General features: G+C 36.7%; 1 protein-coding gene across 6 annotated transcripts in view; it reads right to left on the minus strand.

Moving 5' to 3' along the window:
- The window catches only part of UTRN (utrophin), a 344,046-nt gene that overhangs the window by 229,802 nt on the left and 88,744 nt on the right, over positions 1 to 25,500 (minus strand). For all 6 annotated transcript variants that reach the window (XM_048937877.1, XM_048937878.1, XM_048937880.1 and 3 more), the window contains 17 exons: positions 24,493 to 24,616; positions 22,946 to 23,033; positions 20,304 to 20,536; positions 19,880 to 20,060; positions 17,067 to 17,212; positions 15,313 to 15,522; positions 11,505 to 11,618; positions 10,556 to 10,711; positions 8,926 to 9,096; positions 7,046 to 7,225; positions 6,367 to 6,501; positions 5,703 to 5,852; positions 4,173 to 4,334; positions 3,685 to 3,813; positions 3,057 to 3,230; positions 2,339 to 2,494; positions 581 to 751 (listed from right to left, as the gene is read on the minus strand). In XM_048937877.1, coding sequence (XP_048793834.1) covers positions 581 to 751; positions 2,339 to 2,494; positions 3,057 to 3,230; positions 3,685 to 3,813; positions 4,173 to 4,334; positions 5,703 to 5,852; positions 6,367 to 6,501; positions 7,046 to 7,225; positions 8,926 to 9,096; positions 10,556 to 10,711; positions 11,505 to 11,618; positions 15,313 to 15,522; positions 17,067 to 17,212; positions 19,880 to 20,060; positions 20,304 to 20,536; positions 22,946 to 23,033; positions 24,493 to 24,616 — 2,680 coding nt within the window. The remainder of the gene's footprint in view (positions 1 to 580; positions 752 to 2,338; positions 2,495 to 3,056; positions 3,231 to 3,684; positions 3,814 to 4,172; positions 4,335 to 5,702; positions 5,853 to 6,366; positions 6,502 to 7,045; positions 7,226 to 8,925; positions 9,097 to 10,555; positions 10,712 to 11,504; positions 11,619 to 15,312; positions 15,523 to 17,066; positions 17,213 to 19,879; positions 20,061 to 20,303; positions 20,537 to 22,945; positions 23,034 to 24,492; positions 24,617 to 25,500) is intronic.

The following is a 25,500-nucleotide window of genomic DNA, read 5'->3' on the forward strand; positions in this document are numbered from 1 at the left end:
GAACAGAACAAGTGTATTAACTGACATTTTTTACTAACTCCAACTATTACGTACACTAGTTTCTACAATGTGAGAAAATCATTTTCTCCAGAAAAATTAGAAGACAATCTTCTCCCTCTGAAAAGTTGCAGTTTATGGATGAAAAAGTAAATAACAAGTTACTGGAGCTTTTTGATTTGTAAAGTCACACTTTTTAAGACCAGCTGTTTCAATGAAAAGTTACAAGCTCAACTTCTTGTTAAAAACATAGATGAGTTTTCAATTTGTTCTCTTAATATTTTATACAGGCCAAAAATATATTTCCTGAGAATTACAAACATTAACCTATTAATTATGCAGTGACAGAGTAAGTCACTTAAATACCTACTAATAACAACTACATAGCAATATCTTAATACTTCACTGGCTATTTGAGTCAACATTCAATTAGCTACTGCACACAGCCAATCAAATCTACAGTAACTTCATCATGTAAAAGACATAGGAGCAAATTTAGGATTTAAATTCAGTCACTTCCATATAATATCACTATAATGTTAAAAACATTAATTTATCCTATGTATTTTTAAAGCATGCTCACTTTAGCCCAGGCAATTTCTGAATCCAGGTCAGAAAGCAAGCTCTCCGAAGTGGACTTCTGCACCAACTCTGCCTCAGTAGCAGCTAGCCACTCTGACAAAGAGGCAGCCTCTTTCCTCATTTTGCGTGCCAGCTGGGATGCTCGTTCAAGATCTTGCTTTCCTTCTGTAACCTATGAAAAAAAAGAAAAACAAAGATTTTAAAAGACAACAAAAATGAAAGTGTTAGTCAACTAAGATACCCATTTGAATTCAAGTCTTTTCATTAATAAAAGCTGTCTTCTTGCACAACAAAGGACCCTGAAAAGAAAAACTGTTTATAAGCATCTGCATCTCACTATACAAAGCAGAATACATAAACCTGAATGATTATAAATTAAGATATACTTAAAAGAAACATGCTTACCGCTTACTTATAGCTAAGAATCACCAAGTCAAAGTTTAAAGTACGTTCATTATGTTTTTTAACTGAAATAGAAGCAAATATAGAATCCAGTATTTTTGGGGCAGACATGACAGCAGAAAGTTGTAAAGAAAATACAGTCTGCCCTTGCAAACAGCTATATAAAATAAATGTGAAATTTGATGTTTGCTGCAGTGTAATTAATTCCATTTCATACTGACTATACAATTCGTCTGATCAAAGTTTAACATTTGAGAACAACCCAACCACGGAAGCAAGAATAAAGTGAGATTTCAAAAATTACTCTCAATTTAGTGTTTGCCTGTATTCATACAAAATAATATACTCTTTGAAGATCTAAAAAAAAAGTAAATTCAGAGATACAAACAGGACTGTAACCTCATATCGCAAATATCCCTGACTTACTGTCCCTCTCCAATTTCTTGTCCTCCTACGTAATGAGCTATAAGTGCATAGGCTACATTAGAATCCATGCCTTCTTGAATATTCTTTACTTTATAACAGATTTATAGGACCCATTTCAAGAAATTACAACAATGCTACGAGAGCACTAATGTAGTTTCACTCTGAATAAGCCTGATTCTGCTTGGACTTCTGTCTTAATTTAAGTAGGAAAAAAAATCCCTATTTCCCCCACCATCACCCACCCAAGCATTTAGTTATTTTTGACTATTCCAAATGTATCCAAATGGAGATAAAAACTTTCTAAGAAAATTACTCAAATCAATATTTAAAGAAGTTCTTAGAAAGCACTTTTATATGTATTTTTTATTTCACCCTGAAGGCAACTCTTAAATGGATTACAGTTAGAAATCATCATGACATCTCCTAAAAATAAAGAGAGAGAGAGAGAGAGAAAGAGAGAGAGAGAGAGAGAGAGAGAGAGAGAGAGAGAGAGAGAGAGAGAGAGAGAGAGAGAGAGAGAGAGAGAGAGAATTTACACCAACCCAAACTTCTCACATGACAATTCAAAAGTTAAGTACCTTGCAAGCTGTTTTACAAACAGGTGTAACATCATACGAACACCTTAAGGAGTAGCAGGTGAGCCTTAATGAAATGACTAAAGTTCTATGAACTTTCCTTTCTTGAAGAAAGACCTCCCCTTCAGGAACACTCTATGATCACAGAGAATCTGAGCAACTTCAAAACTGTTACAAGTAATCTTTCATCTCTCAACAGATTCCTTCTGGATGAAGCAAATGGCTTATGCAGTATCAAATGGCTTATGCAGTATCAGCTGCAAAATCAAAACCTTACAACACCATCTGACATCAAAACAATAAATAAAATAATTTATATGCAGATAAATGTTTATATAAAGATTTAGTTTTCTTACCTGTGCCCCGAGGTCATTGTAAAGAAATTTCAATGCTGTCAGTTGTTCATCCATTCCTTTGGGATTATCCGTCTGTTGCTTTTGTACAATTTGCCTTCCTGTCTTGATGACAGTTTCAACCTCCAGTTTCACTTCACTTAGGGTTTTATAGAGTTTCTAAAGCACAGACAGACATACTAGTGATTGATTTCTAGTTCAAATGTTCAGAGTGCTTCATTCGCCGCACTTAAACTCTGAGCTTTGGATTAAGAGCAAATCAAAGTAACACATGGCAATGCAAAAATGTCTACCAAGCAGATTTCAAACTCCTGATTTTCCATACTTTATTCTAGTTTTAGTTTTTAATGAAGCAAATTTTATACCAATACCATCACTGTTTACTCCATAATGTAACCCGCATCAAAAGACTAACACTGTGATCTACACTTGACCTTTACTAATTTTATTTAAACAGAAAAAAATACAAAGAACCAAGCAATCCTGCCTGGAGTCATGCAGTCATGCTTCCCATAGGTCAGGCAAGACAATTTTTACATGTAAACTCATCTGTTTACAGATAATGCAAAAGAATTGCAGTGTTTCAGTTTTCAATAGTTCTGTTGCTATTCTGTAAAAAAACTGTAACAGTATTTTCATCCCTTAGGAGACAGATTAGACTAGAAGAATCACACTGTAATGAAACAACTCCACACATAACTTAAGAACATTCCATACTTACCATGCACTTGTCCAGATGAGTTTGGATTACATCTGGGTCAGTATCCTTCACATCCAAGACATGAAGCTCTGCTTTTACACTTTCCAACACGCGCTTGCAATCCAACATGCGCTGCTCAAAGTTGGCTGGTTTCTGAAAAAGCTGATACTTCGTAGACACTTCACGGAGTTTTCTCTGTTTTAATGAAAATTATTTAAAGTGATATTTAAATTAATGTTTGCACTTTGACAACGATACTTAAAGCATCTCCTTCTAATCTAATCCATCTCTCCTACTACCACAACTCAGGATACATGTTAACATCATCTGCCAAGCCACATTCCATCACCTATTTCTAATCTCCACACGTGATGCAGAAGAGCTCTAATTCTCTTCCAACACAATTTCAAGATATCCATTCTACCTTATTTTCAGTACTTATCCCATGATAATTATAGGATTTCAGCTTCCCTATTCAATTAATCTAGAGCTAATTGTTTCCTAATGAAAGCATGTAGAAGTATACACTATTAGTTTTTGAGATTTGCTTGACCGCACCAAGCAATTTACAGACTAACAACAGGAGTGTGCTATTTAAAACTAGAACCTCTTCAAATTTAAATGCTTAGAGTGACTTTCATATTTTTACCTGCAGAACATCCAGCAGAGTTCCACCTCGGGGAGATCTGCATTCAGGAGAAGCAGGAGGGAAAGAGCGAGGACTTTTCTTGAGCTCCTCTAAGGTGGCCTCATGAGCTGCAATTTCAGCTTGAATTTTCTACCATATAAAAACAGGAAAAAAAACGTTACAACACATCTTGCAGAGAAGAAAAGAGCTTGCTTACTACTTAATATCCACCAGAATTAAATCCAATCTGTAATGTTAAACGTAAAGATTTGATTATGATTCTATGATTTTAAACATGGCTCTGGTCACAGCTTGCTAAATTGAAAACTATTAAGACTGTTATTCTATAAAATCTTCTTAAAATAAGAAAGCAATCTAGATCACAAAACTTGTCAATTAGAACATCAGTGCAGGAGTGAAATTAAACCTGCATGGATTACTAAGTCTATGCTGAGTGCTATCACCAGATAAATCAAATTGATGGGTATTAGAAAGCTGTATTAGAATACCTGGGCCTCCTGTGGCATCTGAAAGGCATCTACCCTATCAGTCAGGTAAGACGTCAGCTGTCTATCCAGCTCTGCTAAGTTTTCCTGCAACACCTGCAGCATGTGGTCAGTTTCTCGCATAGTCTGAAGCTGCTGTTCCAAGGCAATCTGTCGGCTCACAGCCTAACAGGAAAGAAAGGTAGGATATGAGAGAGCATTTGTTCTGTAGGAACTATATTAATCTTTCTCAAAACAAAGGTGAGGAAGACCCCAAAACTTCTATGCCAAGAGAACTGTCATCTTAAATAACATTTCTTAAAAACTGCGTGATTGATATCACTAACAAATAATGCTGCTAGATACAAGGCATTGAAAACAAGTCTCTCCTGTCACTTCACGAGGAAAGTAGGCTGTTAAAAACAGGCATTTCAAAAACTACTTAGTCACCTGGGAATCAGGGACATCATGATATTCTGTAGCTTAGTGTTGTTTGATGTGCAAACCTGAACATTTTCCATCAAAACAACAAACTATGTCACCCTGTGACACAGTTTGTTGAAAATGGAGGTTCACATTTCCTTCCTTCCACTGCCCCCTCTTAAGCAGCAAAACTTCTAAGTTCATAAGATCACTAATCCACGGGAGCACAAAATCCCCATTACCAGCACACACACACACACACACACACACACACACACACACCGAGATAGAAAGTCATTAACAACCTCGCACATCAGCACTGCAGATACAAAAGCTGATAGCTTTCACATGGCAGTGAAATGCTACAAGGGCAAAAATAGTGATAAATGCTAACTCAAATGACAGCCCGTAACCCCTAGCTTATGCAAATGCATTCATGTTGCTCACTGTAACAAAAATGAATCCAAATTCTCTCTGTGACTATACTTCAACAGTAGCAGGGGAAAAAAAAAAACAAGCTCTCCAATCCTACAGTCTGGTTGGTGCCTGTGCTACCCAGTACTCAACAAATGTATGCAACCTGAAATACAGCTAATCCTCTTCTATCTAGTAAACCTAGAATAGATAAGAGAAGCATGAGAAGAGGAAAGGGGCAAGGCAACAGATGGCGAATTGAAAGAATGCTTTCCTTCTCTTCCCTTATACTGTAACTTCTTCCTAGCGCTTTCAAAGAGTGAAAATGTTTCTATTCATGTACTTCATTTTTACAGTTAATGAGCAGTACACCAGTATTTATGGAAGTAGGAAGGGAACATTCATCTCAGTTATTGAACTTCATTGAGCTGGCCCTCTTGAGATCATAATTGACCTTTTTTTTTTTTTAAATCAAAGTTATCTAGAAAAACATAAGAGGGTTGGGGGGGAAATAGGAATGCAAATGTGGAAGACAGAACATGACTAGTAACAGGTGAAAATCTGTATTCTACTCCTAGGGTATTATTCCAAATTGAAAGCAGCTGACATTATGAAACTTCTTCCTCGTTTCCTGTGCTGAAGTCCTGCATCCATGAATTCAGGTAAGAGGAAGCATTTCAGCCCAACGGGTTGACAAACGGAGCCCCAGATTCTTACCAAATGACTCAATTCCTCATAGCGGGCATTGAAAGCCTCCAATTTTTCACTGATGATATCATCAAGAATCCCTCCATCGATCAATGTCTGCCCAAGTTCCCGAATCTGGGTTCGATTATCAGCTGGATGACGGAGGACTGATTCCAGAGACTAATCAGCAGAAAAAGTATAAAGTCAATGCATCGAATGCATCGAATATTTCTGAACTATCAGAGGTAGAAATCTGGCTGCATGCAAAGTTTACAGTACTCTCAAGACAAAAAGTGTAAAGAAGTATGAATAAATTATGGCTTAATCCATGATGGCAAATACAGTGGCTGTTTCGTTTTACAAAACCAAACTTCACAGCACTTCTCATCTATTCATCAATATTTCACGCAGTAGTGCTGGAAGGAATTAATTTACAGAGAATAAGAAAGCGTGAAGTTTCAACTCTGCATGGAGTCAAGATCGGCACAATTGTTAGAAACAAGAAAATATATATTTTTTGGAGGGGTGGAGGGTGTTGGTCTTACAACATACATTCCAAATTCAGAGTACTACATTAACAGAAAGAATCAGAATACTCAACATACTGTTCAGTATCCTTCTAAAGAGCAGAATTCTTGTTCTTTCAAATGTGTCTATCTGAAAAGTCAGCAGTACAACAGAATGACAACAATACCTCAAGAGCATCATTGACAACATCCAACTTATCAGTCAGACTTTCTGTCATTTGCACTCTTTCTTCTAGAGTGTTTAGCCAAGCTGTTTCTAAATCAAGATATTGAAGCAGCTCAATCCAACAGGACCACACCTCCTAAAAGCAACAGAAAAATTGAAATTAGTCTAGAAGATCATGATAGGCTTGAAGAAATTATATTTCACAGATATTCCTCCACAGTAGTCAAGTAGAACACATTCAAAAGTTAGGCATTCTATAACAAATTTTAGATAGAAAAACTTGCTACTACAGAAGCATGACAAAAAGTAATATGCAAAACACATACAAAGGTCTCTAAACTCATGCTAAAAATATCAGACATCCAGACACTTCTAACAGTTTAAGAACGTAACAAAAATTCACCCACTCCTCCTGAAATGTAGGACATACACAAACCAAGATCAACTTGTTCTAATTATTGAGAAGTTTCTGTTTTTCTGAAGAAACATGGACAGCTAACTCAATGATAATGTTTCTCATGCATTCCAAAGACCTCATCTCAAGAGAAAAAATCTTGGAAAAGCACCACTGCAAAATGCATTGTCAAAGTTTCTGGATTTTGTGGCACAGACATTTTTAGCATCCTTTTCCATTCTTCATGTCACCTACCTGAGATTTATTTGAGATCTGCTAGTCTTACCTCTAAAGTGTGGCATTTCCCCCGGATCCGATTACACAGTAGCTGATAGTTCTCCAACACAACATTCAGCTCAGTTGCCAGCTCCTGACCTCCAGATGGCACTTTAGTGGCCAACATCTTGATGTTGTCCTTGAGAATTTTCACTCGCACCTCCTTCTGTAGCACATCCTCTTTTGCTCTCTGCCCAAAAAGAACACATTATACTATTCAATTGCCACGCATCCAGCTGTTAACCACTCAAAACAACCATCAGCAGTTTAACATCATAAGCGTAGTTGCCAGAATATTCTCAAGTCTGAGCACAACAAAATATGGCTAGAAAGATCATGCTATTGGCTGTTGAATTCTGCCCTAATCAGAACTTAAGAAGCAGGATAGCTGAAAGGTAAGAGACAAACTTTGACTGGACAGCCTGGAAACAACTAGAAGGATTCAGAAATAGGAATTTTCCTTAGCTCTTTCTTTTCAGGTTACAAGAACAGTTTTATAAAGTTGAAGTACCTCTGATATACAAGGCGCTGTAGTTTATGGTAGAATTTAGTACATGACAGCATTATTGTTGGACATATTGTTCTAAATGTAAGGCAATTAAAAAAGAAATTTCAGTTAACAAAAGGGCGAAGGATAGAGATCTGTAACATTCTGCTTTATGACTATCTCAAGCTACCTCACAGCTTTTAAAATTTACTTCCTCCAATTAGTAGGAGCTCCATTCAAATAAAAGCAGAATTAGGCAAGCTAAAGAGTTTTTCAAAATGTCATGTACAAAATGCTCCTGGGTCAAATACACAGAGTGCTCTTCCCCAGTACTAGAGGCAGTCCCAGCATAACGCTCTTTTTTGATACAAATGTAAGAGCATACACAACCGTTAAAGTTCACAGGCTCACTGACACATCTGCCAGATTAAAAAGCACAAAATATAATCTGGATTTGATGGAAATTACTGTGCTAAATCTCTCAGATTTCCCAATTGAAAAAAGTGTTGTTTTTTTTTTCCTGGCATGTTTTCAGCAGGCTGTCAGACTTTGAAATCTCTAGTGGCTTCAAAGGACACAAATATATTAATAACACTTGTTAAAAACTGCTTTAGAAAACCCCTTCAAAAATAACAGTTTGGATCTTCAAATAGATTTGTCAAAACACTTGTAAAGAGCAGAAAAAAACCTTCATTTTCTACTCAGAGTAACCACGTAGTGAATAATTCAAAATATTTGTCAAGACACACCTGAACTCCCACTGAATTGTTAAAAAACAGAGAGGATTACTGCTTGCACTGTACATGCAATCCAAGAAAATTACCTATTCAGCTGATAATTTATACTGAGGCAAAAATAAATCCTTCTTTTTTTTGTCAATAGTTCCAAAATTAGAGGTATCAGCACCACTATTTGCAACAGATGAGGAACACAAGATGCCCTCTATTACAAAGCTGTTTAGAACTGTTTTACTAAATGCGGAGCTACTATAGCATGAGATGGGAAATTGAAGTCCAACAGCTGGAAGCAGAATTATGTGGTTTCACAACTGCTAATTTAGACAGACAGAATATCACATTGTCTTCCTTTAGTTTATTCTCCTCTAATAAGGTAACATATTCTCAGGATTTAATGCATTGCAAGCCTTCCTGGCTTAGAAGGCTCAGTGTGCTACTACTCATTATAAAATCCCTATGCCTCTTAGCCAAATACAACATCTGCTATTATAGTTTGTGCTTTAAAACAAAAATTTCCATGAAGCAAAGGTGAAAAATAGCACTAATCTTGTCATGACCTGAGTTCCTTTACATACAGATAATAATTCCACAAAAGATCAGCCCTTAGAAACCATTAAGTTTTGTTTCCCTTTAAATAGGTCTCTACAATGACCTGATGTGCCTGACCTTCATTTCCTCCACAGCATTCTCTAACTCTTCAGGGGACTTGTATTCAAAATCCTTCTCCAAATATTCTTCCTCAGCTTGGGTCATCCATTCTTGCATCTCTGCCAAATCCTTCTTCAGATTTACAGCTTTTTCCTGACTTTCAGACAGGTGATTTTTCTGACTAATGATCTAGAATTCAAGGTGAAGAAAGAAACAGAAGTTTTGGTACATAAATGTCCTCGTGCACGTGAAAAACCACAGGTTTCTGTTAAAATATTTTCTACCAAAGTATTTTTAAGCCATAATTAGCAAAATTAAAATTAGCTGTCTCCCCCCTCCATCCATGTCACTTTTAGCAGATCAACAAAACCTAGAAGTAAGAAAAGGAAAGAGGATATAGATTTCGTCCCCTTGTGTAAACTGGTGGCAATTCAACTGTCAGATGTGGAGAGGGGGGAATGACAAAGGGTGAAGAAAACACTCTTCTGATCACAGATATCATATAGTTAGGTACAGCCTTATACAGAACACTTTAACACCATCAGGCCTCACACTCTTCTACAACCCAGCCAGTCTGGATAAAGGTTCAACGTCCATCAACAGCAAGGCTTTCTTTGTCAGGCATTGTGATGAATGTAAAATGTTTCTACAGAAAGCTTCCATCCAAAAGAAACATCCACATACTCCAGACTGAAGTGGCAGCCTGTCTATAGCCATTTATTTTCAAAGCCGCCTGGAAGGAGGCTGAAATTACTCAGAGTCAGAATAGTACTTCAAATTTCAGGGGCAAGATTAGGTGGTCAGATTTTTGTTTTTTTTTTTTCCTGAGAAAAGAAAAAGCAGTACGAAGCAAAGTAAATATTTCATTTTTATATACAAATAATTGAACTGAAAGGAACACAGTGAACTCTTCAAATACCTAGAAATGTACATATTTAAACAAAACTCCTGTTGCATAGGGAATCCCTAACATATTTGCACTTGTGAAGGATTTACTGTGCCAGGTTGAATTTTAGCCATTTTGATAGCAGAACAAGTAGAGCATATTTGTTGAAGAGTCAAAGATATATTGTCAAGAGTCCAGAGAAGGGCAATGAAGATGATCCACGAGCTGGAACACCTCTCCTGGGAAGGCAGGCTGAATGAATTCAGCTTGTTCTGCCTGGAAAAGCGAAGGCTGTAGGGAGACCTCATTGCGGCCTTCCAATATTTAAAGGGCATTTATAAATGTGAGGGAAATCAGCTTTTTACATGGGTAGATAGTGATAGGACAAGGGGAAATGGTTTTAAACTACAGGAAGGGAGATTTAGATGAGATGTCAGAGGGAAGTTTTCTATGAGAGAATAGTGAGGTGCTGGAACAGGTTGTCCAGAGAGGCTGTGGATGCCCCATTCCTGGAAGTATTTAAGGCCAGGCTGGGTGGGGCCCTAGGCAATCCAATAAAGTACTTGATCTAGCAGCTGGCAACCTTGCCTGTGGCAGGCAAATTCAAACGTGATGATCCTTGGGTTTCTCTTCAAGCCAAGCTATTCATTCTATAACTCTAAGAAACTGTTTCACTCCTTCACCTCTTCACCACACTCCCAGTGTCACGGAAATGAACAGATGCAGTAACAAGCAAGCGCTAGCAACGTATGAAGAACTCACCTGCTTGCTCAGTTTCTCCCATTGCGTCTGGCAGTCTACTAGCTTAGATTTTGCCCAAGTATTTATGCCTGCAATAGACTGACTTCTTAAAGCTGACTCCAGTTCTTTCATCTCTTTCAGTGAAGGCTCAATCTTCTCCATTTCATTAACAAAAATCTAAACACACATAGAAAACAAAAAATAAATGTATAGAGCACCCATGATTTTGTAATTTTAAATTATTTCAGAGAAACTTTACTTAAGAAAAAAAAAGGGAGCAATGTTTTCTGCACCAGACTGTTTAGAACAATCCTGCAGTGGCCTAAAACATCAGAGCTGTGCAACTAAACATACATCTTGCCATACACAGTGCAAACATTCTTGCACATCACATGTCAACACCAGAACAAGTCAACTTTCAAGATGATGTATTTCAAGTACCTTGACGTTTCTAGTATACCTCAGATGCATATTCTTCCTCCAGAAACAAACGTTTGAGGTTACACTGTAATCAGTTACTGTCGGTTGACATTCTACCTAACTTTGATCCTTATGTGGCACCAGATAGAAAGGAATCTTACTTGCAAGGCACATCAAACTTCTAAACCATAAAAGTTTAATCATACATATTTGCTTATTATTTTTAATATCCTTGAAAGTTTTATGCAGAAAAAAGTTTTCACCAATAGATTCAAACTGTTTGTCATAAAACTGAGAAAAAAATTAAACTCTTTTACAGAAGTTAATGTAAACTGTGGATAAGTATTTTTAAATATAGTGAAGAACTCTGAAATGTACAAAGCGTTATGGCTATACACACAAGAAAGCACTTAAAACTTGGTCCTGAAATAGATAAGACAATTTTGTCAGACTTTACATAATATACCACGGGCAATAACAGTGGGCAAAGTAAAAAGAAGAGATGATAAATGTATGATTTCTGAAGATTCCTTAGGAAAACAAAACTCACTGTGCATTGGTCAAGCTGTCTTTGAAGTCCTTCAGTATCTCCTTGAGCAGCCTTTTCTGTCAGTAAGAAGCCTTTCACACCATCCATCCACTTCAGAACAACTTTTGAATTAGTCTAAATCAAACATAGTAGCAAAGAGTTGATAATGCTGTGAGTGTATGGCAGTTGCATTTCAACCACTTTAATCAGTGCTAAAAGAATGTTCCAGAACATGCAAGCATTCCCCAGATTCTGCATCACACCACTTCTATTATCTTCTTCCTTCAATTTCTCTACTCTTAACTTTATGTGAAAACTAAATTCCTGATAGCGATACTCTTGCACTCATGGTTTAATTGGCATTGTACTCATCCTGGCTATCACACAGAAATGCTGGATAAACTAAGAAGACAAGCACAGCTTCAAAAAGTACATGGCTACCCTTCACATGAAGGACTTGCTGGAACAATGGAAATTGTCTTTTCTTCACACTATAAACTATGTGCAGCCATTTTCACCGCTCTCTTTTGAAGGATCTGCTGCGCTCCAATAATGAAATAGGGCCCCCTATAGGTATCTGTGTGATTAGATGAGGAAAGCGTAACAGTATACATACTTGAGAGGTAGAAGCTATGCAGGGAAAGACTCGAAGAGAAACACAGGCATAAAAAGCAAATACCGTACAGGATTAGATTAAGCACTAAAAAATTCCAGCTGCTGAAGCCAGTGGTAGCTACAGTACATACTCAATAAAGGAAGACACAGAAACAAATTTATAAATACAGAATTGCAGTCACCCGACCTAAAATTTAGCAGCTGCCTTATATTCTGGGTAAAGTGAGACAGAAGGGTTGCCATCACCTTCCCACACAATTGTGAATGTTCACTATCACCCTTACAAACAAAACCACTACAAACTTGGGGAAAAGATTTTTCTTGTCCTGATTCAACTATGTTATATGATTGCCATTTTTAATAATATAGTTGAACTTTTTTTAATCAAAAGTTCTGGGGTTTTTTTTTTAGCAGATGGTATCTTTCTATTTTGACTCATTTGTCACAACGGAGCATTCTTACTGGAGAAGCCAAGTCAAAATTCATCAGCATTATCTTCTATTTTACACATCACCAAGGAAGAAAACGCACACTTGTCTTTCAAGATCCATACATTATAAAGTGCTTAAAAAAAAACAACTCAGAACTAACGAAAACACATAGACTAAGATTACATTTATATCTAGGACAATGATACCATTACAGCCCAAAGTCACAATACTTTCCACAAACCTATTCTTTTTTGGAGGAATTTTGTTCAGTTCATGAGCCTGAACATTTTCCAAATCAGACCCCAGGAGGATCTAACAGTGAACCACAGTCTAAAAATATCTATACCTATATATACACACACATAATTATAAGAAGTTGCTATTTGACAAGGCATTTTAGCTTACACTTAATTTAGCTTGCTTACAGAAAGATATGCACAGCTAGCTAAAGATAATAAGTAGCTAAAATGAATTAAATGGGATTACTCACAAAGTTAGACACATTTAAATAACTTGCTGAATCAGAAGTCAAATATACAGAAGTTCAATGAAGTAAACGCTCCTGCACTGCACAGGTAAATAATTATCAAACGCTCAGTTTAGGCCGTGAATGTGTCAGAGTTCCCAGGTGTTAGAAGTGAATTAAAACAATGGATCTACTTCTAAAATTTATTCCAATTTACTGTCTACTTTTCCCTTCACATGACTGTTACAGACAATATCACAGCAAAACCAGCACAGCGCAGAAACAGGTCATGTCACCAGTGCACACACTGTCAGCCTGGGGGAGCCTCCATCACAACAGAAACTGCAGAAATGACATCTGAGAAGCAGGTCCTACAGACGGATCTGCCACTGCCTTGTTCATCTGACTAATGAGGGCGTTTTAAGCCATGTTCATTTGTCTACTTACATTTTGTTTTCAAAAACATAAATGTGAGGAAATGCTGTTGCAGAACCTCTCAATTTTAGAAGCGAATTATGAAAAAAGTAAATATTAAATACAACCAAACACTTGCGCACAGTTGTAAGTAACCATACGCTCTCCATGACTTGCCACCCACTTATTTCATTTTTCCTCCCTCCCCCATTTATTTTTTCCACTTTTATAGTCAGACACTTCATTTTCTCTTTGAACAAGTACCCAGTCATTATCAATCAAGCTATTTTTGTGTCTCTGGTACCACATCTCCAGTATTGACTCATTCAGTGTCTGCTTCACAAAGAAGAAAACATACGCTTTTAAGTAAGTAGGTCTAGCTCAGTGCAGCTACAGAAAAATCAAGACAACTGGAAAGGTAAAATAATTTGATGAGTATGACTGATAAGAAGCTGTTGCACAAATAAGATTGAGAAATGCTCACATGCAGAATATTTATTCCATCATCCTAAACAGCTAATAAGCGTTAGAAAGAAAGGGAAGAGAACAAGGCATGGACCTAAATGTGTATCTCAGAGTCAGGAGAAAAATTAAGGAGAAGGAGCTTGCTCATAATTAAACAAGGACCTGGCTAAGCCTGTAAAAGTTCATTTCTTTTAGGAGCCAGTACAAGCCAAACCACTTTGGCAGATCACAAGGCAGATCCCACTGACCAGTGGCTCCTCCTCAGCCTGAGGCTGCTGCAGATAGCTACAGGAGGATAGATTCTAAAGAAAACATATTAAAAGCAGAAGTTGTTTTAGAAGTGTGTGTGAAAATACATATATCCTTGAACACGTTTAAAAAAGAGGCTTTTATTTTGATGCTTCATGTAACACAGCCTAACAATAACACAAAAATTCCACAAAAAAGAAAAACTCTCTGAAAAGCTGCAACTCCACCTACCATGCATAGGTTGGTTCATGGTTTTCATTTACAATCTCACTAGGCTAGACTGGACTGATACGCTCTTCTTCCCTGCTTCCCTTCTAGGAGCTTAGTAGTAAAATGAAAGGCATCTTAAGCCCTCAACAAAATTATTAGTGAATAACACTTAATGAGCAGGAGCAAGCTTCTCCCTCCAGCATTCTTTCTGTGTATAGTTTTTCACGAGTGTGGGTTTGCATTCTGCTTTTAATTTTAGTTAGAAGATGTTACTCCTACTATGACGGTTTTTTTTCCAGATTTGTGGTTTAAAAAAGGCTTTGAGGTTTTTGCTCTTTCCAGCCATAATCACCAACAGATTGTCCAACTCTGTGCAACATCATCCAAGTCAATTACCTGACCACATTAATGCAGATGCAGATTTCAGTACACATGCATACATCTGCAATTGGGCACTCATTAAAGCTCCTGCCCTGTTGGAACTGGAAAACTCACTGTACATAAACATTTTCTTCACTTGCTTTTTAACAGGCTGTACTAATTAACTGTTGACAGAAATCAAACTTGAAGGAACAGGTTTCCTGTAGCAGGTATGTAATTTCAGTTTCAAATGTCAACCTAACAAAGCGTCGGGCATCTGACACGAACCACAACAGAGGGCACTCAGCCTGTGGTGGGATCAGGCCTTCAGCAACACAGCTAACATACTCCTCATTCTGGTGGAATCTTTGATTCTGGTACTGGCAGAAGATGAATGCTAATTTTAAGTGCAAAATAGTGCTATTAGAAGATAAAATAATATACTGGACATTTTAAAAGCCACACATAACTCTTCTACAAGTACATTATATGCTTTCAGGCTTTGTCCTGGTCCACAACCATTTCACTTCTCAGTCAGTATCATCCGAATGCAAGAGTATAAGAAAGGAAGGCGTCTATAACAATTGAGTCATGTATCAAAAAAATCCTTTCAATTTACCTCAAATAATCTCAACTTGGATGTAACTTCTTCCAGTAGTTTAACATCTTTGGAAGTCTTTAGCCTTAACTTGTCCCAGTGTCCTTGCACGTGCCTGAACTGTTGCGTGTAGACCTTTGTCCTATCAGAAGACTGTTTCTCCAAAGCCTTTGTTTCTTCAGCAAGTTTATCTACCCTGGGCTTCTGGGCTTCCAGTGTCTCACAAACAGTCTACAAGGAGAAGGAGGGAAAAAATATACACATTCGCTTGCAGTATCAGGTATAACACATTCACATACAAACACAAATACATCAAATTAGTCACATAAGCTGAAATAACCATTTCACTAACATTAAGAAAGAATGATAGTTTACCATACAATGTGAGACATAAAAAAAATGCTACTGCTCTGTTAAACTGAGCATCTTTGCAATTATACTTAAAACTTAAGAGAATCTCGGAATTGAGAAATGAAATCATTACCATTAATTTAACTTTACAGTATATACATTTAATACAGGTAGGTGGGATGCACGCACACACATTTTAATGCATTGTGCTGAGGAAGAATCTCTTTTTTGGTGTGCTTACGCTTTCATTCCTACTTTTCTTCACAAGAAAGAAACAACATAAAATGTACCTTTTCTTCTAAAAGGATAGCTAATGATGCAGTGATAAGATTGGGAACAGGGATGTATGCTTCTGAAAACAAGAGTTTTCTGTGCAACAAGCCACAGAGACACAGACTGAGTCAACTCCCTGCTCAAGTCTATGCCTGAAAAATTTATCAGTGCCTGTCATGGTGAAGAAGAGGGAGCTGCTCAATCCCAGACCCGCAGGCAGTGCATTATCCACATTTTGTCCTGATCTCCTGTAACAACCCCTGAAGATCCCACACTGACATACTATGTCTTCTCAGGTTAATTAGTCTCTGAAGACAACAGGAAGGAGGGATCCGAAAACAAATAAAAAATGACAAATCTCCAGAGGCCAAAAGTCATTGCAATTCAGCCAGTGTATGGAACTAAAAATCTCTGCCAGCCTTAACCAATTCAGAAGAAACATCACTCACTTGTTTCTTGGGTTCTAAAAAAAAAAAAAAAAAAAAAAAAAAAAAAAAGAGATTACCCTCTGCCAAACAGAGGATAGACAGAAACAGCCTTCATCCCACACCCAGTAACTGCAGCCCTCTTTCTTTTTCTTTTTTTGCCAAATAGGAAAAAGAATTTTTGAATTCAGCATTATTCTACAAAAGGACTCAGGTGGCAGGGGGAGGTGTGAAGTATTTGAGTTTGTTTTGATGTTTTTTTTGTGTGTTTAAAAAAAAGAAGCAGTACATGACTCCTTTCCTAACTACAGCCCTTGTATTTATAAAGTAATTGTCATCCACAGGTTTTCAGATACTTTGTATGTTCATAATAGGAAACAAAAACTCTACTTCTACTGCACTGAATTTGTATATCAATTACCCTTATTGTTCACAAACACTTTCTCTTTGAAAGGCAATCCGGAGGCCACTGGAGTACAATCACCCTCTTAAAACGCCCAGGTAGGATGAAACTGGATGAAGTTGCTATCCAGGTGATCACCAGGAAGGCATCTCACGTCTAGCTAGGCTACAGCACTTGCAGGAGCCACACAGCAGACAGCCTTGAATCAGCCACATCAACTCTCAACTCCACTAATAAAGCTCCTATGAAGGGGGACAGTCCTGGCCTTGACACCCTCGTTGGGGCTCCTTGGCACAAAGTAGGTAAAAAAAGGTAATAATTACCTTTGTCTGCTGCAAGGCTTTTTCAACCTTACTAGGGTCACTCAGGCCACTTGCAATTGCCTGCTGCTTGCACTCCACCTCGCTCAGCACGTCCTTCAGTCTCTGCAGAGAGCCTAAGAAGTCCTGGCTAGGCAGGCTTTCTGTCTCTGTTATTGTTAGAGATTAATTAATACAAATACAAGAAAAGAACAAAAACACAAGAACCAAACTATAAGAGATGTGAATTAGCATATTCTTTAAAAAAAAATCATGAAAGATATTGAATCCTAATGAGACACTCCAAGAACTAAAAGTCCACCAATGGCAACATTCTTTTCCTTTCTAAAAAATACGTATATTCTTAGATAAATCTCAATTCCATTTTACGTAATTAAGCACCTGAATTACTTGGAGAGAGGGAAAAATCAGTAATACTTGGGCTTTTGCACATTTAAATTCCCTGAATTTAAACACGTATTCATACACACAAATATATAATAAAAAACCTGTCAACTTTCGTCGTAACGCTGGAATAGAGGCCTTCTTTGGGAACACTGAAAAGGGAATTTAAGTTTGGACAGAACATCTGCTTGAGGTCCTTCTTTGCACCTCTGATTTTGACCAAGTCTGTCCTCTGTGGAATTCCACACAGGAGGCTGCACGTAATTCAGGAGTTTCAGAATGAAAACTGAAGTTTTCAAAAACTACATCAAAACAGTACTTTAGCTGTAAAAACACTACTCTGCTATGCACATCCTCCAGCCTTGAATTTCTAAGCAATTTCATTACTTCACCATGAGTGAAAATTAATCTAGAACTTGCTCTGACTCACCAGGTAGCTTTTCAACAGCTTGCCATCAGAACTGTTGTGCCATTTATAACTAAGGAATGAGTCAACATGCACAGAGAGAAACACAATTATCTAACTTGCTGTTCTTAAAAAGATAGTACCATTTTACACGGAAAACAAGAAGAGCTTGCTATAAAGCAAACAGGAGAACTAAAATACACCAAATCTTAAAGGAGAAAAAATAGTAAAAAATAGCCTCTCATTCATAAAAAAAAGCAAGTCATAATTTCAAAAATGTCAGTATTGATGGTGCTGAGCACCACTCAATCAGGGACTTCTCAGACCCTTAACAACCATGAAAAAAGTAGGACTTGGGTCAGTAAGAAAGGCTGCCAAGTTCACAAATGCTTGGTTTCTACACTAGCTGTTCCTCTCCATTACATGGCTGGGAAGTTCTTTAAACTTGCAGCAGTTCAAGGTATTTTGTTAACAAAAACCCTGAACCTGCATTTCCCTCTGCTCTTTAACTATGGGCAATCCAGAGAAAATCAACCATTAGGAAAAAAACAAATAATATACTTACAAAGGTAAACGTAGCAAACCAAAATACATTTTTTTACTGAGTAATAATTGGCTCAAATACAGTAATGTTCCCTCAAATGACATGTGGCATGAAAAAGAGTATTATAGTCACACAACATAACCATTTTACTGGTATTCTATATGAACCAATTCAGAATAACAATCAAAATAATTACTCTTCACAGTAAGAATTAACTTACACTGCATACACTGTAATTTGAGCATGGTAGATATACATTATTCATACAGTTTTCTGCACTGACATGACTGAAGTGTTCAGGCCTTGTGCAACTCACTGTATAAATGGCCAAATAATTTAGTACTTGAGTTTATTTTACTGCACACAAAGTAGATGCTCTTCCACCTGGGGCCATTAACAAAACACTTCCTCCAATTTCTCAAAAACAAAATGAAAAAAAAAAAAAACTGATTATATGTCTGTGTTCTTCATATTCAGCTGTAGAATACCAACAGAGAGATCTATTTTGTGCAATGAAGTCAGCATGCTGGTTTTAACGCTCATAATAAATTTTTTAATGTAACAAAAGCCCAAGTAGAACATGCCTGAAAAGCAAGCCAAATTCCAAATAATTTGAAATATCAGTGTTACAAAATGTATTGTGTATGACTCAATGAGGCCGTAAAAAAAGAATGAACTTCATTCTCACATTTAGTTTTTAAAAGATTCCCTTAATCTTTCATTTTTAATTTCTAGTATTATTTATTTCCGTTAGCGACAGATCCAAACAACTTTTCAAACTCTATCATTCACTTTAAGTATGGTTCTGCTAATCTATTAAACATAGTTTTATCCATTCACAGAGAAACGTGTATACGCATGTAACAATATAATCTATGAGTATCAAAACAAGACTGCATTAGTATGTCAATGTAAAATGATATAGATATAAAATGCACATTTAATTTTAGATTTTGTTACAGGGGAATCCCAGTTTGAAATTGGGAACAAAAGCCTTTGCAAAAATATAAACATTGTGTTTGAATTATTCGCTCACTGAACATTACTTACAAGTATTCCTTCTCTCTAATTTCCTCACACTATTTTTTCACATTCTCTCTTTACAACTTTATTCCTAGTTATAATTGAAAATCTTATACTAAGTCTCTAACAATTCATCATAATTGACGGAAACTATGATCCAAATACTCCTTAAAGACAATCACATAATGTGGTTGAAAGAGAAAAGATTAAAAAAAAAAAAAAAAAAAATCAAGGAAGTTACTGTCTTACATGAACAATTATAATCTCTGGACAATATTTTCACAGTAACTGCTTTAATTCCAAATTCTCTTAAGCAGCGTCTCTGCAGCACAAAGGCTCCAAGAGCACACTGTTTATCCTGCCATCCAAAAGGTATTACTCATGAGAAAAGAAAGAAGAAAAGAAGGAAAAAAAAATCAGAACATGAGAATTAAGAGGACCTTATAAAAGAATATTTACCTTTCTTCAGCTGCTGGTGACGTTCGTCTAGTTTCTGGCAAGTCAACTTGAAGCGATCAAGAAAACCATTCAAGCTCTCTTGAATGAAGTTTGGAGGCACAGGCTGAGATGTGAGCACCTTGCAGGTAGCTTTCAGGTGTTCCAATCGTGGACTCAAGCTTACAAGATAAGTTAACTCCCTCTGTAAGAGATTAATAACAGAATCAAATCGCGCCCTGTTAAGACAAAGATGTAAGCTAATGTAAAAAGTTATCCTTATTACTAGGGCAAAAATGACACAGGTTCCAAAATGTTCCAGTCACATTCAGCGCCCTGGAGCCTCTCAGAAAATGTGAGTTACATTATGGAGGACACTAAATTCCTCTGGGGTATTCTGTGCTCCTGACAGCTTCCAATCAAAAGCAACAAGTTTTGCCACACTTACCTGACACAAATCCTTCAGGACTGCTGAGGGCTGGGATGCTGAAGAATCGTTTTTAAGCCAGCTCTCCTTTTCAGCTATAACCTTTTCAAGCTCATTCATTTCTTTAAAGTATGCGTTTATATCTTCCTGGTACTTTATCTTTCTGGACAATTCTTCTAGAAGTTGAACCACTTCTTTCCATCCTGACAATATTTTCTCCATCAGGTTTTTTAAATCAACTGCAGGAAGTCCCTCTAAACAGATTACATAAATTACTGTTGATTAACTGCAACTAATTTTGATTAACAAGGTTTTAACCATTCATCTCTTCAAATACAGGTAGGCGCACTTCTGGATTAACATGCTAAAGGCTTCACCTACAAGTCAACAATCCTTAAAATGTATTACTAGCTGTGTTTTAACTTTCGATTTCCACAATAGAAGTCAGATTACATGTAAGTAAAATACTCCACTTTCCTTCTTCTCAGGTTTTCAGTTTTTAGTAACATATTGACTCTGAAACTGTCACAATTCTCTTCACAATTCTAATTTGTCTACATGTTGATTCATCAATTTAAACAACTTTATTTTTCCTCCACAAAGGTAAAGGGAAGCCACAAGTTGGAAAGCAGCAATAAATTCATTGAAAAGGTAAATGGAAATCCATCAGCCTGCCTGGGAGACAGTAGGAACTGCATTTGACAACGTGACAGTGCACACGACATTAATAACTAGGTAATAAGAACAGCTACAAAAGCAATCTGATAAAGTTATTTCCCACTCAGTGACTCATGAAGCATGTGCTACACCATCTTTCTGGTAAATCAATGTTACTTGAGGACACAGCACCATAAGCAAAAAGACTTCCCATCCACATGCATTCCACATTCTTTTATTTCCTCAAGTGCCAGAAGCATCTGGCAATTTTGCTGAAGAAACTTCAGTCCAATGTGTTCCACAATACGTTCTTGCCACTGCATGTTTTTGATGTTGATTTTGTATCAAGGTACACTTCTTTATATTAGGCATATTTGGTTCATTTGAACTTATCAGTTCTGTCATTTGGACAGCAGAGCAAGGAGATACATATAGAGGGGTCAATTTCTGTACTGTTTCAGCATAAATACAGCCCAGCATTTCATTCTGGGGAAGCCAGCCAGCTTCTACAAGGGCATTCTGCTCTTGTAGGCTCTGCTCCAAACATCCTCCCACTGTGTTTCACACACTGTCCATATGCCTGGCACATCTACAAACTGAAAGCACAGCAGCTGCAACCAGTCCTGTAACAAGAGTATGCAATGATTGTTCACTGCTACTATGGCAAGGCCCATACAGACCAAAGTGGATGCATACACATGTGCCCGTATACAAGTACAGCTGGGCCTGGTTTTGGAAAGAAGGCTGTAATTCCAAGTTGGATAAAACACACTAGCAGACCTAACAAAGCTGGGGGATGTGGATTGGTTACGTAAGCCTTATTTTCTGGAGATTCCTAACTTTAAGGCAGCAAAAATTAGGAAGCAGTTTTTACATCTTTTTTTACTGACAGAAGCCAATTTTTCAACTATGCATTTTTTAGTATTATCAAAAAATATTGGTTACTTAGCCACAACCTCTCACGGTTGGAGGGGTTTAGAAAAAGAGAAGCATGAGCAGGGGAAGATCTTTGTCAAGGTTTGAAAACTAGGAAGAGCCACAAGTTTTTAATAATCCAAACTCCGCACCAAATCTGTAGCTTCAAGACCATCAGTGTTCAGGAAATGACAAGCATGTTAAACAACTTCACCTGTATCGAGCAAGGAAGGAGGACTTAAGGTGCTTAGCAGATTGAGACATTCTAGCAAATGAACTGGCTGGGAAAAAGTGTGGCAGCTGGGAGCTCCAATAGAAATCAGTACACAAAACAGCAATAGCATCCTTTCACCAACCTAAATACTATCAGCTACAGAAAGCTCACCAACATTCAAATGCACAGCAGATCTAAAAGATTGTATCTTGATGATCTGAATAGCTCTTTTGTGGAGAAAGTCACACTGCACTGATGAAGTTTAGTCATATTATGAAACAGGATTTTGGCAAGCCTTAAAGATTCAGCTTTCCACAATTTTTCCAAGGATAAGTGTTTTAATTGACAATCAAATCATTTTCTCAAGCATGTAGGCTTCTCTCTTGACTTTGAACTATAAATTGTGACTGTATTATCAAAACATCCTGACAGTTTTTTCAAAAATAGAGAAAACTATTAATAGAAAGATATATACAGACATTCATCCAACTGAAATATGGTTTCAAGATTTCCACTTCAAGATAGTTACATTTTAAAATCTTACACTTAAGTTTTTCACATGATTTAAAATAAAACTCTTCTCCCTAAAAGCATGCAAATGCCAATCTATTATTAAGAAATTACTCCTATGTCAATAAAACAACCCTCAAAAATTTAAAATAATAATAATAAAACTTGTCTATAAGCTTTACTATCAATTGGTGATTTGTTACCATTAACAGTAATAATTACCAATGACTCTGAAGGAAATAAAGTGGAGGGAGTGGGAAGGAATGTGCTGCAATGCTTAACTGGAAACAACACATACTTCAGTGTTATTACCCAGTAAATCACCCAATTAAATTAAACAAAACAGAAAAACCTTCAAGTCTTTTACCTTTTCCCATTTGATCCAAAAGAATATGTCCGTTTCGTTTCAGATCATCTAGCTTTTGGCTTTTTTCAACCTTTTCTTTTTCTATCACCTACAAATTGAAGCCCAAAAGAACAGTTTCAGAGAGCGTTTTGTTGTTTGTGTGTTTTTATCTATAAGTATGTTATTTTCCCTTTACTGCCCAAAATGCATTCCAGCACCTTCTAATAGGGATGCTGGTTCTATTTGCTCATAAAAAGATGGATCCCAAGTATTAAATACACAAAAAAGATGAGTACAATGACAGCAAAAATAAAATGATGTTAAAAGGGTTGGAGACACCAGCTATAACATTACACTTCTGATAAAAAATTATTTGATGTGAACCAGTATAAAAAACTTAAATATTCCCTCACCTTCACACTGCCTACTGGGATTTCTGACAGAAACTAACAGCAACCTGTTACTTAAAATTCCAGCAAACACTACAGCATACTGGTACTCCCATTTCACTGAGCTTTAGAGCTTCACTCTCCTTCATGATAGAGCTACAACAAGGAAAATGCTATGAAACGACACAGATTTTAGAGGAATAAGCTCCTCTCTCAGACATAAAATCCTTTTGAAATTAATGTCCCAAGATTATTTCTCTGGCTTAGATTTCCAATAGCAAATTTTGAAGCAGCATGCACTCATTTGCATAGTTGAGAAAAAAAACATTGTCCTATCCACTTAGTGTCCAATCGTTTAAAAACAGTGTTGTCCATAGGAACATGGTGTTCATCTTGGAGCCTATTTTATAAATGGCTACAAGTTTCTATAAAGCTATATAAAGTACTGAGGAAGACTGCTTTGCTTTTTATTTCCAACAGTACTATCATTCCAAACATTCCTACTGGCACCATTTTCCACTAGCACACTGAGAAGAAGTCTCCTTATACATAATCTTAAGCATTGTCTTTGGTTTCAAAGCCTGGATCCTGCTAAAGCTCTAGTAAACCTTCATTAACAGAGCATGTTCTAGAACCAAAAAAGGCAAGAACACATTCCTGAAATAGAAAGAACAGATAAAAGAATTATTTCATGGTTCCCACAAGTTATTGTAGAATTGCATATCTTATCTTGCAAACCAGTAATAATTCACGAGTTGTAACTATCACTGTTTTCTCTAAAATTAATGTATCAATCAATGATTGTCCAAACCTTGGAAACATAACAGAACACTTTGGACCCGAGAGTGTTTCAAGTCCACCACCAACCACGAAGCATGAACCCAAAATAAAATGCTTTGTAGAAATAGACACTAATCTTGAAGATGTGATTTATCTCAATTGTGAAGCAAGCATTAGTTATACATGCTCTTAAAATTTTCTTCAGATTGTGTGACCCAACATCAACAAACAGCTGTGTCTAGTTAGTCAGATTTTCATGTCTGGCCAGCTTGGAAGTATTTAACAAAAGGACTTAATCTCCACGAAGCACATGGATCTGGTCACACCTCAAGCTGACAGCCAACTTAAAGAAACAAAACATATTATTCACTGCAAAAACTCTCCCTCTCCTCATTTTACCTTTAACTTTTCTTTCACGCTTGAAGTCTCTCTTATCTTCTTGTACTCTTTGATGTCTGTGGCCTGAATGGCAGCTTTTGATTTTGAAATCCAGTCCAACAGCTCAGCACTTTCAGCATCAAACCTGGTTTAAAAGGTTGGACAATTTTGGTTTGGCCCTTTTTTTCCCCATTCTGTTGACTGTCTTAAAATCTAAAGTCTTAAAGTTCAGTACATTCTAGGTTTTTGAAGAGTTTGCAGTGCTATTCAGTCTGAAGAAAAACCTAGCAGCTTAGTTGTTCATGGTAATGAGTATGGAAATTTTTTTCTGAATGCTTAGCTGATCGAAAATTAGTTTATCACTTAAGATTTTTGGCTACAGCTGAAATTGCCCATATTTACATAACTTTCTCATGCCTAAAACTTCTAAGCACCATAGCTTATAACTTAAGTCAGTCATGACCACCATTACCACAAAAACACACTCCCAAATTAATCGATATCATACACAACTTGAGAGAAAGACAAAAAAAAAGAATCTACAGACCACTAGATCTACTACAATTGTATGACTTAACATGATATAAATCCTAATCTGGAATAACAATCTCAGAAGAGATGAAAAATTTATTGTCAGCCACTCAAAATTTCTGTGGTAAAAATCAGGATCCTGTAATCAGGATCAGGAAAAAACAGCAGAGGAAAGCTCAGTACTGTCCTTAATACAGTTTAAACTGCTTGCTCTTGATGCAGCACTCTTATCATCTCCCTAGAAAACGTGCCAAAAGTTTAAAGGAGTGGCACCACAAATAAATTTATTTTCTAAAACAAAAACAAATAGCTAAATGATGAGTATGCAACATTTACCTTCATTTATCTAGAAAAAAATTCCTTTAGTTTGAGACATGCTATTTAATGAAAGCTCTGAAACACATTATTAAAAGTATAAGTAAAAAAATCAGTCTCTCCAGACACACTTGTGAAAGGAGATATCACTGTAATATCTGTTACTAAATTCCAGGTAGATTG

Source organism: Lagopus muta, chromosome 2 (genome assembly GCF_023343835.1).
Source record: "Lagopus muta isolate bLagMut1 chromosome 2, bLagMut1 primary, whole genome shotgun sequence".
Lineage (NCBI taxonomy): Eukaryota > Metazoa > Chordata > Aves > Galliformes > Phasianidae > Lagopus > Lagopus muta.